Source organism: Haliotis cracherodii, unplaced genomic scaffold (genome assembly GCF_022045235.1).
Source record: "Haliotis cracherodii isolate W230 unplaced genomic scaffold, xgHalCrac1.p SCAF_34, whole genome shotgun sequence".
In the NCBI taxonomy this organism is placed as follows: Eukaryota; Metazoa; Mollusca; class Gastropoda; order Lepetellida; family Haliotidae; genus Haliotis; species Haliotis cracherodii.
This window is the reverse complement of record NW_027266291.1, coordinates 1,390,999-1,406,012: the sequence shown is the minus strand read 5'-3', so window position 1 is coordinate 1,406,012 and position 15,014 is coordinate 1,390,999. Positions and strand designations below refer to the sequence as shown.

Sequence of the window (15,014 nt, the reverse complement as noted above, 5' to 3'; positions counted from 1 at the left end):
ATCTCACTCGCTCTATCCCCCTTAAGTTTTATGTGTGACCCCAACCAAATTTAGAAATTCCAGAGCTTGCTTTTGTGGCCATGTGATCTTTGACAGTCAAGGCACAGATCCTTCCGTTAGGAACAGCCATCCTGACAAGCTCAACCACAGAGAGTTGCAAGTTCCCTGTGTGCTGTTACATGCAAGCCGTTTCGGCTTCAATGCCTAACTGCTCTTAAAGAGAGTATGTTTTTTTTGTTTCAAGCAGAATGATGGTGAGAATAAAGATTTTCATCCATATAATTGGAACTTGAATATTGAACACAAGACAAAGGTTAAGGAGGTAACCCGTGAGCTGGTTCAAGTAAAGGGGTATTCCATGTTGGAAGAGGCCATAGTGGGGCGAGTTGAGGAATTCATTGCTATTATCATGAGTATATCACATGAAAGGGTATTAGCATACAGTACCTCATATTACTTTGTTTCTGATTCTTACAGCAAATAGTAGTGGTTACTTTGCAAAATAATTTGGTTCATTGACAAGACTAATTCCTTTCAGGTTCAGACAAGTAGTGTATGCTTATTTATTAACATTTTATAGCAGTAGGCAATTGTTAAAACAAATCCTGTAGTTCATGCTCAGTAACCATTGAACCTCACAGTGAGTGTAGTTGACAGGCAATGCAAGTGTAGTGATTCCAGAGTATAGTATGGTACTTTCACAGACATTTGCTTGATTGTGTCACTTGTGTTTGTGCCGTGTTTACTGAAGTCCAAGCTTTTTTATCTGCCAGCTTCCAGTAACTATGTCTAGTATGTCACTGTTTGTCAATTGTACTAGTATGTCTCTCTCGTTTGTCTTGTTCATTTTTCTTCAATTTAATTTTCCTAAATACTTCTAATTTATGTATGATTGATAGATAGCAAACTTTACCAATGTGAAAACTATACCTTGAAAGACTGAAGAATTCATTACAAATATAACAATGAGGTAATTCACCAGTAGGTATATGAATTACAAAATGACACATCTTTGTATAAGGTTTAATTTCAAATCACAGATAATGATGTATATTTGTTTATGAAAACAATGCATCAAAGATTTTGTGACAAAAAAGTAACATTTCAGAAACATAAATATGATACAGTGCAGGCGTATGGATTTGGAAACGGTATTGTGCTTTGCTGAAAGGAATAGCATGATGCAGAAGTATCAATATAGTTCAAATACATGTAGATGGTATGGAGTTTCCTTAACAAAACAGTATATAACTGATGTATAAATGTTATATGCTTGACTAACTGATGTACATGTTACAATTATGTGACAGTTCTACTAACATTAGAATGTACATATCTGGTGAGGTTTCCTGTCTTCAAGCTTCTCTGACTTTTGAAATTAGTGACTTGAATCAAAAGAAAAAATAATCCTTAAATTTCTAATTGGAAAACCTTTTGATATATATGTACAGACTATTGTACAGTAGGGATTTGTCGTTTATTTTTGGCTTATCGTGATCATTATTTAAGTGAACAAAATATATAAGTTGGCTTCAAGCACGTGTATATTCTCTGATTATGGTCTCAACAGTACAGAAACCAGAATTAAGTCTTTTGCTTTTTGAGATATCAATAATCCTGAAAGATAATGTCATAATTATGATTTCTTTCTGTTTCAGGCTGACCAAATGTGCTATGCAGTCCTCTGTTTGTTTTCTTATGTTGCGGCAGGTTTAGAACAGAGAAAACAATCTTGACACAGTCACCATTTGATGATTCTAGCCTTCTTCCTGACGATACATTCTTCCATTTTGTCCCTCCCGCCGTCAGAACAGATAGTCTGGGCAGTTGACATGACATAGAGCTTATCATCTGTTCCACCATACAAGTTCTCTTTCATTCCACAGTATAACTGAGAGCCTCTGTTTATTACTCAAAAATGTATTCTATTCATTGGTGCTTAAAGCTATTTTTTTTTTATATTCTGCATTGATTCTGCAACAGTTGCATGTCCGATTGTTTGGAAGTATCGTCTTCCAAGCCAGAGTAAATAGAAATTTCCTTTGAATATTCCTTCATGGTCAGAATCATATATGTTCATCAATCAAATTCATCCTTCATCATGGAAACAGTATGCATACTTCATTTTGTTCAAAGTCCAGTGGAAACCCAGTAGCTTGATGATATTATCTTTTAGATCTCTGATCGTTGACAGCTTGAAAATAAAAACTGCTCAGATTGTTAATGTATAAATATATTCTTGTGCCTCGTAAAGTGCTAAAATATTTATTTTTTACTTACATATAAATATATATTATATATATATATATATATATACTTATACAAATAATTTGTAATCTGTCAAATTGTCCTTCATGTTAGAATTTGTCGTCAAATCTGGAGGTATTTTGTTTGTGTTTAAGTCGTGACTGGTGATCAGTTTGTTCTCTGTTCTGCTATTGCCTGTATAATCACGGACTTGTATAACCGGTTATATTGGTCCATGGTATAATCAAAGATTCACTCAGAATTAACTATCTTTAGAATGGAACTATTTCATCTAATAAATTGTAACCTTTCAAATATAGATTATCTAGCATGTCAAATTATGTTTTTGTGCTCTTTTATGCAGAACTTACCCTCTTTCATATGAAGTTTTTTTTATATTTACACTAAAGCAATATTTGGGCTCTCGATTTATGAAAGTACATTAAGTTAATGATAATGAGGGTCTTTTTGGTCATGTTTTCAAAAATCAGTTGAAAACACTTCAGATGTAATTAGATTTGTCTGTTCAGGTGAAGAGAGAGGAATTCAGACCTAACATAATCAACTGTTTGTGTCTTTTGGGAACTAACAACAGCTACACTCAATGATTGCAATGCATTTACAAAATGTGTTACATGATTCTGATTTACTGGCCTCTGTGTGTACAGCCATTGGTACAATCCCGTCACTTCCATAAGTGGACTGACTGACTGCATAGTGTAGCTTGGTACAGTTTCAGTTTGGAATTTAACTGAGTCAGCCATGGAATCAGCCTGCTGGATTTGAATTTTGTCTTCACGTATCAACACAGTATTAGACGCAAGTCTACAGAGAAACCCTTCAGTGGACAACTTCATTGTTTCTTGCAACTTGCATGTAATTTTTGCTCTGTAGTATCTGTTAGTTGATATTTCCTGTATTTACATAGACTAGCATTTCTGCTTCCTAGTGTAAATAACTTCTTCACTGTTACTTACCATTTTTTATCGAATCTGTATGAAAGTGTTTTTTCTGCAAATGGATGTAAACCATTTCTCTGCTGTATAATGACATAAAGTTGTTCAGTTATGTCAAGAGCTGAATGTTTTGTAAAATTAAATATTGTCCTTGAAAAAATGCATTTTACAATGTGTGTTTGGCTTTAACAGTGAATGAAAACAGGGTCCAGTGCATGTATATCCTTATGTAAGAGTATAAATATTCTGCTGGTTGGTATCATTGAGATATAAAGTAGCATTAATCTGTTTGATAGAGAAATGGTAATGTGATATATGTATTGTTGAAAGAGGCTAGTGTAATGAGGTCTGTAGCCTTTCAATTATGTGTGGGTCTACATTCCATAGAGTTTTCCACTTGTTCATGCCAGGTGATGTTTCTTTGGATCCTCTTTTTGTGGCATGTTAGGTCATGCAGTCTAAGGAAGAATTGTAGATGTCATCAGTTTTCGAAGATAAGAAGCAGACATAATACTTAGTACATTTTCAACTCTAAGATATGATGAGCAAATGATAATAAATAATAGATTGTCCCAAGAGATAAAGAATAAGAAAAAGGGGTATCCTCACAGCAAACAACTCTTTGAAAATGTCATTTTGCCTATTACTCAGCAACAACTGCATGTATTATTATGAAATTTGATTAGTGTATGTGGCATGAAAAATAACAATATGATATGATTTTTGGCAAATTTTGATCCCAGCTAAAGAGTCTATTAAAACTGGACACAGAATTCCAAACAAGGCCACCATTATTTCTTTACAAGTCAAGTGAGTTACAGAGTCATGTGTCAAGTCCAAGCTAGCTAAAACACTGAAAAAAATATAATACTTTGAATTCCAGTAAGCTGATAGTCCAAGTATAGGGGTTTTGTTTGCTAGTGCTTGCCTCTTTACAATAGCCTTGTTGGCCTTCTACACCAAATGTTTGATTGCCACATGTATCATTGAGAAAAGCTGAGTATCAGTAAATAGTATCAGGTGGTTGGCATGATATGTTGGATACTTGTTCATATCTTTGTAATACTAAAATGGTATATTTACAGTAAATGTACCACACAGATTTCAGCAAATTGTCAGGACTGTTAAAAAAGGATTGTACAAATACTCTGTGCCAATTACATCCTTTGTTGATATTGAGAAGATAATGTGTTTCATGTTTAAATATTAGCAGAATACTCGGCATTGAGATAACTCGTTCATGTAATAAGTTTCAAAATTATGTAATTCCAGTGATGAAAAAGTTTACGGTTGTTAGATTTGTCCTTTTATGGTTATGAATTACCATCAGTTTTTGCTATTGTGATATTGTTGGCAAACTGTGGAAAGCTTCTTTGGTTCTCTTGTGAAGATAAAGTATAACAGTTAGGAACTACTATTGATGATGTTGCATCAAATTTATTAATACCTACCAATAATTAGGTAAGATATAATATAAGTTGCAGCAGGATCACGATGGAAACATGGGGTTCATGCATCCCATGTTAGGTTTTATACCACAAACCGCGTAAAAAGCATAAAACCCCATGTACGCCTTGTGATCCTGCTACAATGAATTTATCTTACCGTCATGTCTAAATATTGCATTGTAAATAATTGAAACAAATTCAAAATTTATAGAAAACAGCTGTTCAATTGTGCGGAAGTTAGCTTGTGCTATGGCACGTGACTTTCATTGACTCAGAAAAAGCGTGCCTTTTGCTTTGAAGCAGGGTATAAAGGATTTTTTCTGCCTCTGCATCCTGACTTGCCTGGACGTAGAAAAAGGGATTTATTCCCCTCCAAGGCGAGATACAACATATTTTTTCAAGGTCACATGAACCAATCATATTTCGTCATTCTCACATGGAGGTATGATGAACACTTTTTAACCTGCTTTATTTATGAAATGTTGAATTGTTTTAAAGTTTTAAGAAAGCATATGTTTTGATGTATATATTTATCTAATATGTGAACATGAGCATCTCTCTGATCCAAGATGGTTTTGATAGGTGATATTGGTAAAGACATTATTATATATGAGTAATTAAGCCGACAAATGTACGTGGAAGTGCTTAAAGGTACAGTCAGAATTTGACCAGTACTGCTATGACACCTTGGTTTGGGGCAATGATCATGGTGCAGGGACATCTCAAAGTTATCCTATCATGTATATCTCCTTTATATAAACATTGCTCTGTGATGGTCATGGTTAGCCTCAAGATTCATGGCATGAACAAAGTTTGCCACGTAACTCAAATTGTCAACTTAATTCTTGTCGTCATGCAGACAGGAAGTCATCTTTTTTTAATACGAGTCCAGTGCACTATTGTTAATCTCATTTCAGTAGTCCTCAGAGTTTGTACCATATTTTCTTGAGTATAGTGCGCACCCCCCTCTAGCGGATTTAGTATTTTGAAAAAAAAAATTGGAATGTCAAGCGCAGAAAAAAATTACACCGTAGATCTACCCCTTCAGCGAAACTTGGTCAGTACAAATTAGAAATTTGAGATAAAAAATCACCAGACATGTTTATTTATCGTTTAAATTGTATTTTTTGTTCTGCTAGGCATTGTTTTACATCCAGGCGTACTTCAGTATGGATTTGTTGACATGGTATTTCTGGTGTTACATGCTCACGGTAAAATCTTTCCATGGGGAAAAAACCCATCAAAACTCATTATTTTGTGTACAATGCGCAACCCCTTCTACACAGCTGTGTTTTTTTTTTAAAAAGTGTGCACTATACTCAAGAAAATACGGTAGTTAGTCCTGCTTGAAAAGAGGTCAATGTTTATTCAGTTTTATTCAGTTCCAGTTTGAAGCAGAATTGAAGCATTAAGAGCGGGTTCTGGTCAATGAGGACTTTCATCTTTGTATTTGTCCTCAACACAATTTAGTAGTCTCGGGCTGGTGGACTAGCATGAATTTCAAAGGCTGAAATAGGGTCAGAGCCAAGATCAGTAAATACAATTATTGCACATGGTCAAAGTCACAGTAAATGCTGTTCATATAGTATGTTTGCCTTTTTTCTCTAAAATGCCATTTCCTGCAGGTATTTCTAACTTTTGTGCATTTAGTTGTGACACAGTCTGAATGCTTCTTTTAGGAAGGGATAACAATTGGACTTTCGGCATGTTGGATAGCCCTAGGGAATGTTCTTAAAAAACTGATATTGAAGGTCAAATTCACTCTCAAGGTTACACATGCAAAGCTGTATCATGTGCATGATAAAATAATTAGTGTTCACTGAAGGCTGAAATTTGGTACTTATCAGTCTTAGGGCTAAACATGGAAGTCATGTTTGAGCTACCTTTAGCTTCATACAAGTTCAGGGTCACTGGAATGATCATTTGTGAGGTTTTGTTTTGTTTTTTATTTTGTAACGCTGCACTCAGCAATATTCTATCTATATGATGGCAGGCTGTAAATAATTGAGTCTGGACCAGACTATCCAGTGATTGACATGAACATCAATCCACGCAATTGGGATATGATGACATGCATCAACAAGTCAGCAAGCCTGTCCACCAGATCCCGTTAAGCATTACAACAAGCATTGTCGCCTTTTTCGGCAAGCATGAGTTAATGAAGAGCTATTCTACCCTGGACCTTCGAGGATCTATTTGTAAGGTAGTTCTGCTTGCTTTGTGCACTGAACCAACCCCCTGTTTTGGTAGCAGCCCCATGTTAATCTGTGTGATTTTAGGTTTTGTCTGAACTTGACCACCACTGCAGCACTTTGTTTTTGAAATCATCGAAGCACAACGTCCAAGGGATGTCATGCTTGTTTGTTTGTTGTGTAATGCCACACTCAGCAATAGTCCAGCTATATGACGTTGGTCTGTGAATAATCTGGTGTCTGGACCAAACAATCCATTGATTGATATCCTGAGCATCGATTCACACAATGCCATTATGGGGATACAATGACATGCTTCAACGAAGTCAGCAAGCCTGACCACCCGATCTCATGGCATATTTTCCTCCGTTATGATCCTTGGAACGTTTTAGTTGACACATTGACCAGTCGTGAAAGGTCAAGGGCATTCTTTGACAACATAGAGTGTAGTTATATTATATTGTTTTACCGGTAATACTTATGTGCGACAAGTGATGACAATCTTTTGATATTACAAGTAGATCACTGTGACCTACTTTCAGGTGCAGACTCAGTTATTTACAGACTGCAGTCATAAAGCTGGAATATTGCTGAGTGCAGCGTTAAACGAAAATAAACAAACTGTTCAGTATCATATGCAATTTCATTTCTGAAAACACATATTGCTTGGATATCTCAGGGATATAATATCATGTATGTCTCCTTTATAACCCAGAGAAATAATTATTCACAATGATCATTGATGATTTTGATAATCACACATACCTGTCATCACAATTGTGATATTTCATTGGATTGTCTGGTCCAGACTCGATTATTTACAGACTGTCGTCATATAGCTGAAATATTGCTGAGTGCAGCATTAAACAACAAACAAACAGCAAACATATATGAAATCTATGAATGGTGATTAAGTGAAATGTAAACAATACTGATATTTACAATGAACCTAATTTTTCAAAATGATGATTGAAGAGGATGGACATATATGTCCTTCCGGCATCAAGGGGGTTAAGCCAAGTAGTGAGAGTATGGACAAAGCAATAGTGGATCATTGATGAGTTTAATTTGTTACATACCTTCAGTAGACTCTCATTAAGTTGTGCACATGCTTAGAGCTATGACTTCCTAACTGGGTCTTGGCTTGCCCATGACATTGAGCTATTGGCTCTCTGTGTTGCATTCCCATCTCCATGTCTGAAGAGTGACCCTTGGTGAATCAGTCAGGAAAGATAAATTTCTGGAAATACCATATCTCTATTACATCATTGTCATAATCTTGTGGTTTGGCTGTCATCTTGTCATCACTGTATCTTTTAGATTTTCAACAGAAGCCGTCTTCATTGTCATTTGATGGGGTGATAATAGTTTTCCTTCACCATTAATCTGTGCTTGCGCAAGGGGGAAAAACTTCACTTCTTTCCTGTGTGTATTTGTGAAAACATCTCAAAAAGAATTCTGAGAATATCAAATTTTCGGAGTTTGTCATACTGATAGTTTAACTCTATTTTTTTCAATTAACATCCTGATTCTTAACAATCTCTTGTTTGATTAAGTTGGACTTAGTCACAGAAGTATGTTTGGTGATGTGTTGTTACCAAATCTCTGGGTACTCTCATGAGACCTGTTGGAAGTGCAGAGATGCTCTTTGCAAACTGGATAAGAGATGTCCAATGTGTTCCTCTTTCTCTTAGGGCGATGGTGCAGCCTAGTGGTTAAAGCATTAGTTTGCTACACCAAAGATCCGGGATCAATTTCCCACATGGGTACCATGTGTGAAGTCCATTTCTGGTGTTCTCTGGCATGGTATAAGTGGAATGTTGTGTAAAACTATATTCACTCACTCCTCTCACTCTGAGGCATCATTCAACAAGATGGTGGACGCTTGGAAGAAAGTGATAAAGAAAGCAAGTGGCTTCTACGTCACCACCGACATCGTCCTAGAAACAAGCCAAAAGTTTATGATGACAGCCAAATTACAACATTATGGCAGGGATATAATAGAGGTAGAATTATTAGGATTTCTAGCAATGATGACTTCTTGTGCTTTTCCTGTTCTATTTAATGTTCTGTATATGAAGCATACGAATGCTTCTATTTGCGTTTTTAAACCAACAATCTTGGATCAATATCTGATACCTCATATAATTTTTGTAAGCTTTTCCATAAATTAAATATAAAATAGAGTCTTCAGAATTAACATTTTCTGGTTGGTGAAAAAGATCTCTGTGCATTCCTCAGTTTCGTTGGACTGCATACAGAAATGTGTCCTAAATCAGGAATGTTTGTGACTGGTTTGTAGTATGGTGTGAAATATGTTTACACTTCAGTTACAAAGTGCTTGAAATATCTATTAGTTTCTGTTCATATATGTTAAATCTCTACATAATCTTTCTATCTTTATTTCAAGATTGGAGCATGATGTATTCAACAAGCAGATACGTTTTGAGATAGTATTTGCTTACTCCTTGTCAGTATGGATCTACACTCCTACTTTGTAGTGAGGAGTAATATGTATTACAACTTTTCTGAAGCAAATGATGTCTGAATGTCTGCTTCAGGTATTATGTTTTGTGCTAACTTTCTTTGAGAATATACACTATTCTTTTCTCTAGTCAGCCTGAAAAGGGCACAATATCTGTATCGGTCAATAAAGCATTTGTATATATACTGTATCTCCAATTTTTCTATGTACAGTTGTATGTGTCATTCATTGCCTTACTGACATTCTCACTGATGTCTGCCAGTTAGCATGTGATGTGCAATCGGTGATATGTTTGTTTGGCTGTCGAAGTTTGGGGTAAGGTGATCATACAGTGATAATGAATTAACATAAGTAGCAGTGAAACAGAATTATTATCTTGCAGAAAACAGTTACAGATCTTCTCAAGAATAGGATTTGTTGTGATATAGTGGTTAGTGTTGAAGAAGGTATGTACACAGCAGTATTGTTACCAATAGTTTCAGAGCACATGTTTATTGCTGTTTTCAGATATTTGTCTATGACTTTCGTCAATAATGATGCAGAAAACTGATTTCCCTTAATGACTCTTATAATGAAATCAATTGTGCTTACAGAACTTGCTGTAAAAGTAGATGATTTCAGACCAGGCAGAATAATTTAAGTTTCAATTACTGTTTGAAGTTAGGTACTTGTTCCCCACTCACAGAGGAAGATGATTTAGTAAAGCTGTTTGTAGAATGTTTGCTCCAGTGTTATCTCATCTTTGATATAACTTTGTGTCTACTGATTTATATAGCACAGTGTTTCAATCATAGCTGGCTCATTAATGCAAGATAAACAAATATGCAATAGTCTTTTAGTGTTGAGACTGTAAGTTGTAAAATGAGTTTGTACAGCTGTAGCATTTTGTACATAGTTGTGGAGGCGTGAGACAGTTTCCCTGTGTTACACATGGCAGGACGTGTTTGTCTTGTCATGCCTCCTCTTTGATAGTGTTAGCATGGTGTTTGTAAAACAGTTACTCATATTGTATAGTTGATGTAGATGTTTCAGTCTTTATTTATGCTTTTTGTTTCACATTTATTTCATTTAGCCAAAACTAATAGTAAACAAAAGATTGTGAGAGATATTGAAAAGAAATTTATGATCTCTGTCGCTCACCTTGACATCGTCATTGTGAGTTTTTGTCATAGGTCTTTGTCGTCCTTCCATCACTAAACACTGAACATAAAAGTGCTTCTGCTCCTATCTACTGAACATGTAAATGTTATTTTCACATCACATTCTCCTCATGTCCCTGGGGCCGTCTGGAAGCCTCGTGGTTATAGCATTTGCTTGTCATGCCGAAGACTCGGGTTCAATTCCTGACATGGGTACAATGTGTGAAGCCCATTTCTGGTGTCCCCTGCCGTGATATTGCTGAAATATTGCTAAAAGCGGTGTAAAACCAAATTCACTCATTCACTCGCTCCACATGTCTCTGCTTCAACAGAGTACCGGTAGACTTTCATGTTGGAAACTTTTAAATAGATTAGCACCTTCCTTCCCTCTAACCTCTTCCCCGGCCCATAATTACTGGACATGTTGTTTTGAAATGTTCTTGTGATGTTGTTAAGATCAATCATCCTTATTTGCAATGTAGTAAGGTTTTCATGGCACAGTCACTAATATGGTGTTGAATCTATTATTTTGCCTTCCACATGCTGTCTCTACTTGAGTTTACAACCCCTGTATATGTCTAGGTGATCATTCTGGCATTTGATTGGATGACTTTGATGGCCAAGGTCACTTCTATTGAAATAATCTTGCAATTTGCTTGTGGCAAAAGTAGTATAGGACAGTCACATACTATGAATACACAACTTCCTTGACGAAATCTCCAGTTAAATAGGCTTTAGTGTTAACAAATCATATTATTATATTAGCAAAAAGATTCATCTACATAACAAACATAAAACAACAAGATTTATCTCTCAAGCAATTTCTTTCACTACTAAAAGACACAATTTGTTTGGAAAGTTTTATCGCTAAAAAAAATAATCAATTTAACCAATATGCTCAGAAATGGCAAAACTTACATCTCATAATCTAACGAAGCAGATGAAACATACTACCTGTTAATTAGTAATCATCTATTTCTTGTAATCAAATATTTATAATCTCCCTGTCAGTTTGAGAAGACGACATATCCTACACAACCTGCCTGTCCTCACCTATGAAAACTATAACTTGTGTTAATACTGTCATATATATACATGTTAATACCTTCACTTGTAACAATATACATGAAATGGAATAATAAAAAAAAAAGATTTAAAAAAATAAAAAAATAGGCTTTAGTAAATTTTTCATAAAGGCAATGATCATAGAAACTAAAATATATCAACATCTGTGTGTATAAGATATGATTCATACATGCTTTCTAATGAAACAACTGCTAATCATGATGTGTTTCAATGGTTGATAATTGCAAATCATAAAAATCACAACTTTGTAGTCTTTCTGATATTCCTAATCATTGTGGATCCTTATTTTATTGTACAAAGTGAAATTCCTTCATTTTAATGCATTTATTTGGGCTGATTTTTAATTTGATTGAAATTGTTAATAACTATTGTATTGAATGTGAGTAAAAACTTTTTTGACATGAATAGAAATATTTGGTTCACCTCTTCCAAACTCAGACACTTAGTGGATTGGTTGTGCAAATAAAATTTATTAAATAAATTGTTTTATTGCATGAAAATGTTCTGTAATGAAACAATACATGCTTTTCAGCCTATGATGCAGCCTTGTCTAACATGCTGATTTGCAGACAATTTCAGATGAATTGATGTTTCATGATTTCTTTATCAGAAGTGATAAGCTACTTGATAAACAATGATCTTAAGAAGTAGCCTTATATGCACTGTTGTCTCTTAATCACATTATATGGAAATTAAACTTGTGCTTTATTATTGTTATTGAAGATTAAGGTCATGTTACATTATTTTGGTGTATGACATTGAAGAAAATGTCCATTTCTGCAAACAGTGAAGATATGTCAAACGTTCTTGCCATCATTTGATCATAATAAATGTTTACTTGCTCTGTTAATATTCAACTTCATCCATTTAAGTATAAATTATAACCAGTTGTAAGAAAATGCTTAAAATTAGTTTTCAGAGAAGTTGAAAAATAAACATGAAAAATGTTTGTATCAAAATGTTTGGTAATATGGTGTTAAGACTTTGTTATTTTCACTCAATCCTCAGCTATTTATACATGTGTCAAGTATGTGGTATGTGAAGTAACATATTATATGTTTTTTTGCATACCGTATGTTGAATTTTGATTGATCAACCTTCCCGTACGCATGTTTTTATGGTGTTGGATTTTTACATCTCCTCTGAAAATACAAGTCCTATGGACTTGAAACTGAATATGAATGGTCCAATCTATGGTCTCTTAGAAACTGCTATCAGATTTCAGTCCCAATTTTAAACATGGCCACCATTATTTCTTCTTAATTCAGGTGAGCTTCAGAGCCTTGTGGCTGTATTTTTCAAATCAACTGTGTTAGTCTGAGACAAACTATGTTTTAGTCAGCAAAAGAGGTGAGTAATGATAAATGACCACATAGTTGCCTGAACCAAGGGGATATGAGGATTTTGAAATGAAGCCGGGTAAGGATGGCAATCTCATGAGTAGTTTACTATGGCCATTAATATGGCTAACAAACAAACTTTGTAAGTCAATACATAAACATGTCCAGTATTATAATGTAGCAAGTGGGATATACCCATAGTATGTTTACCGGTAGTTCTTAAGGGTGGTGGTTACTGAGAAAAATATATTGCACTAAAGGAGTTCTGGTATGCACGAAAAGTATAAAATACACCAAGCAACTATTGGTAGTTGTCAAGTATTGCATAATCCATTCCATCCTTAGCAATAACGTGAAAATGTGCCACGATAACATAATCATGTACTAAACAAATGTGTTGAGTTTTATGATTTCCTTATTTATTTAACCCTTTTTCATATAGATTTGTACCTGTGATAACTTAAGTTGTAATTTTAAGGGTTTTTAAACATGAAAACATCCTTCTTTTCTGTACAGTTTGTTTTTTGTTTAGTATGATGTATAACATTCATTTCTGCAAATCAGATTTAATGTGATTGATGGCATTGTCTGTCTTGCTAACAAATACGAAATAAAAAGATTGAGTTAACACATGTTTCTTGTCAATTCTTCCCAATTAAGGACAAAAACAGTTAAGGGTATGATGCATTGTCCAACATGTTGCGGGGGGCAGGGAATTGTAAAAAAATCTCTTGACAAAAACAACAAGGTCCTCCAAGCTGAAACTTTAAGCTGCGTATTAACATGATGGGATTCTGCTTCTTATGCCAGTAACCTCTGTTACTTCCCTTCATGAGAGTGCAATCGACTTGTTATTCTCCTTTGGTGCCAGGTCACTTAATCAAATATGATTGCTTGTTTAGAAATTGGCTCCATTGTGAGTCCAGGACATCCTCCAAGGTCAAATGATTCATTGACAAATGTTAACATTTTCAAAGTTTTAGCTCACCCGACCTTTAGTCCTGCATCCTAATCATCTTGAGAAACCACTGAAACTTGCTTGTTCCCGCCACTGCATTTTGTTCGAATCCGATTATCAATATTATACAAGCCAAACTCAAAACAAAAACTTCTTAACCAACCATTGATCAGAATGTAATAAAATTTGGGCTCCATGCCTTAAAGTTGAAAAATATCTATATACAAGGAAAGGCTATAGGTTGTATATAAGGGAAGGTGTTCCAACGCAGATATTTTTTAAGAGAATAAAAGTTCTAACATGTGTAGCAATGTTGGTAATGCCAATGTTTAAATTACCATAATATTTGCCAAATAAGGTAAGGTTTTATTTTCTCCAATTTGAAAGAATTAGTTTGATTGTTTCAATTTGCTTTGTGGTGTTTATCACCCAAAGATCTGTTAAATGGCGATTTTGTGTAATTCCTAATATACTGCTCACAAAAAGTAGGGGATATTGAAATCAAAATCAGTGGCACAAAGACAGTAATATAGAGGCCTACAAATAATGTATGTATGATTGAGGAAAAGCATAGGTCCGTCTGAGCATGCCTCACAATGACCACCAGATGCCTTTGAATCCAGGAAAATTGCACCCAAACGTACCAGGGGGTGGGGATGAGAAATCACATCTTGTGTCACATGTGCAAATGACAAAATCCACGTGCCTCACGTGCAAAAATGGGTGTTAACATGGGTCTTGGACCAGGTTCATCCATCACTTCACCGCTTTCCACAATGCAAAGGTTGCGAGAAGGCGAAAGATTGAGAGCAATTGGGATGGTCCAGGCCGGAAGAACGCAGGCCTACACAGCCGCACAACTGCATGTCTCACTGTCAGTAGTCAGCCGGTTGTGGGCACGTTACATTGCCACTGGAAGGGTTCAAGACAGACCCCGAAGTGGTCGTCCAAAATGCACGACCAGACGTGATGACTGGCGGATCATCACTGGAGCCCTCCGTGATTGACGTTTAAATGCGACACAGCTGCAGCAGGTTCACAGACATGCCATTGGGAATCTCATCTCCACACAGGCGGTACGAAACCGGCTCCATGCTGCTTAATTTCGAGCAAGGCGACCTTACATCACATTACCCCTAACAAACCGTCACAGACAAGTCCGG

General features: G+C 35.5%; 1 protein-coding gene across 2 annotated transcripts in view; it reads left to right on the top strand.

The window, feature by feature from the left end:
• Positions 1 to 13,508, top strand: part of LOC139477709 (MAP kinase-activating death domain protein-like) — a 218,740-nt gene extending 205,232 nt beyond the window's left edge. Inside the window, exon 32 of one of the 2 annotated variants that reach the window (XM_071260100.1) lies at positions 1,659 to 13,508. In XM_071260100.1, coding sequence (XP_071116201.1) covers positions 1,659 to 1,736 — 78 coding nt within the window. In that variant the 3' untranslated portion in view covers positions 1,737 to 13,508. The remainder of the gene's footprint in view (positions 1 to 1,658) is intronic. The other variant, XM_071260099.1, reaches the window with a different exon arrangement.
• The last annotated feature ends 1,506 nt before the right edge of the window (positions 13,509 to 15,014 follow it).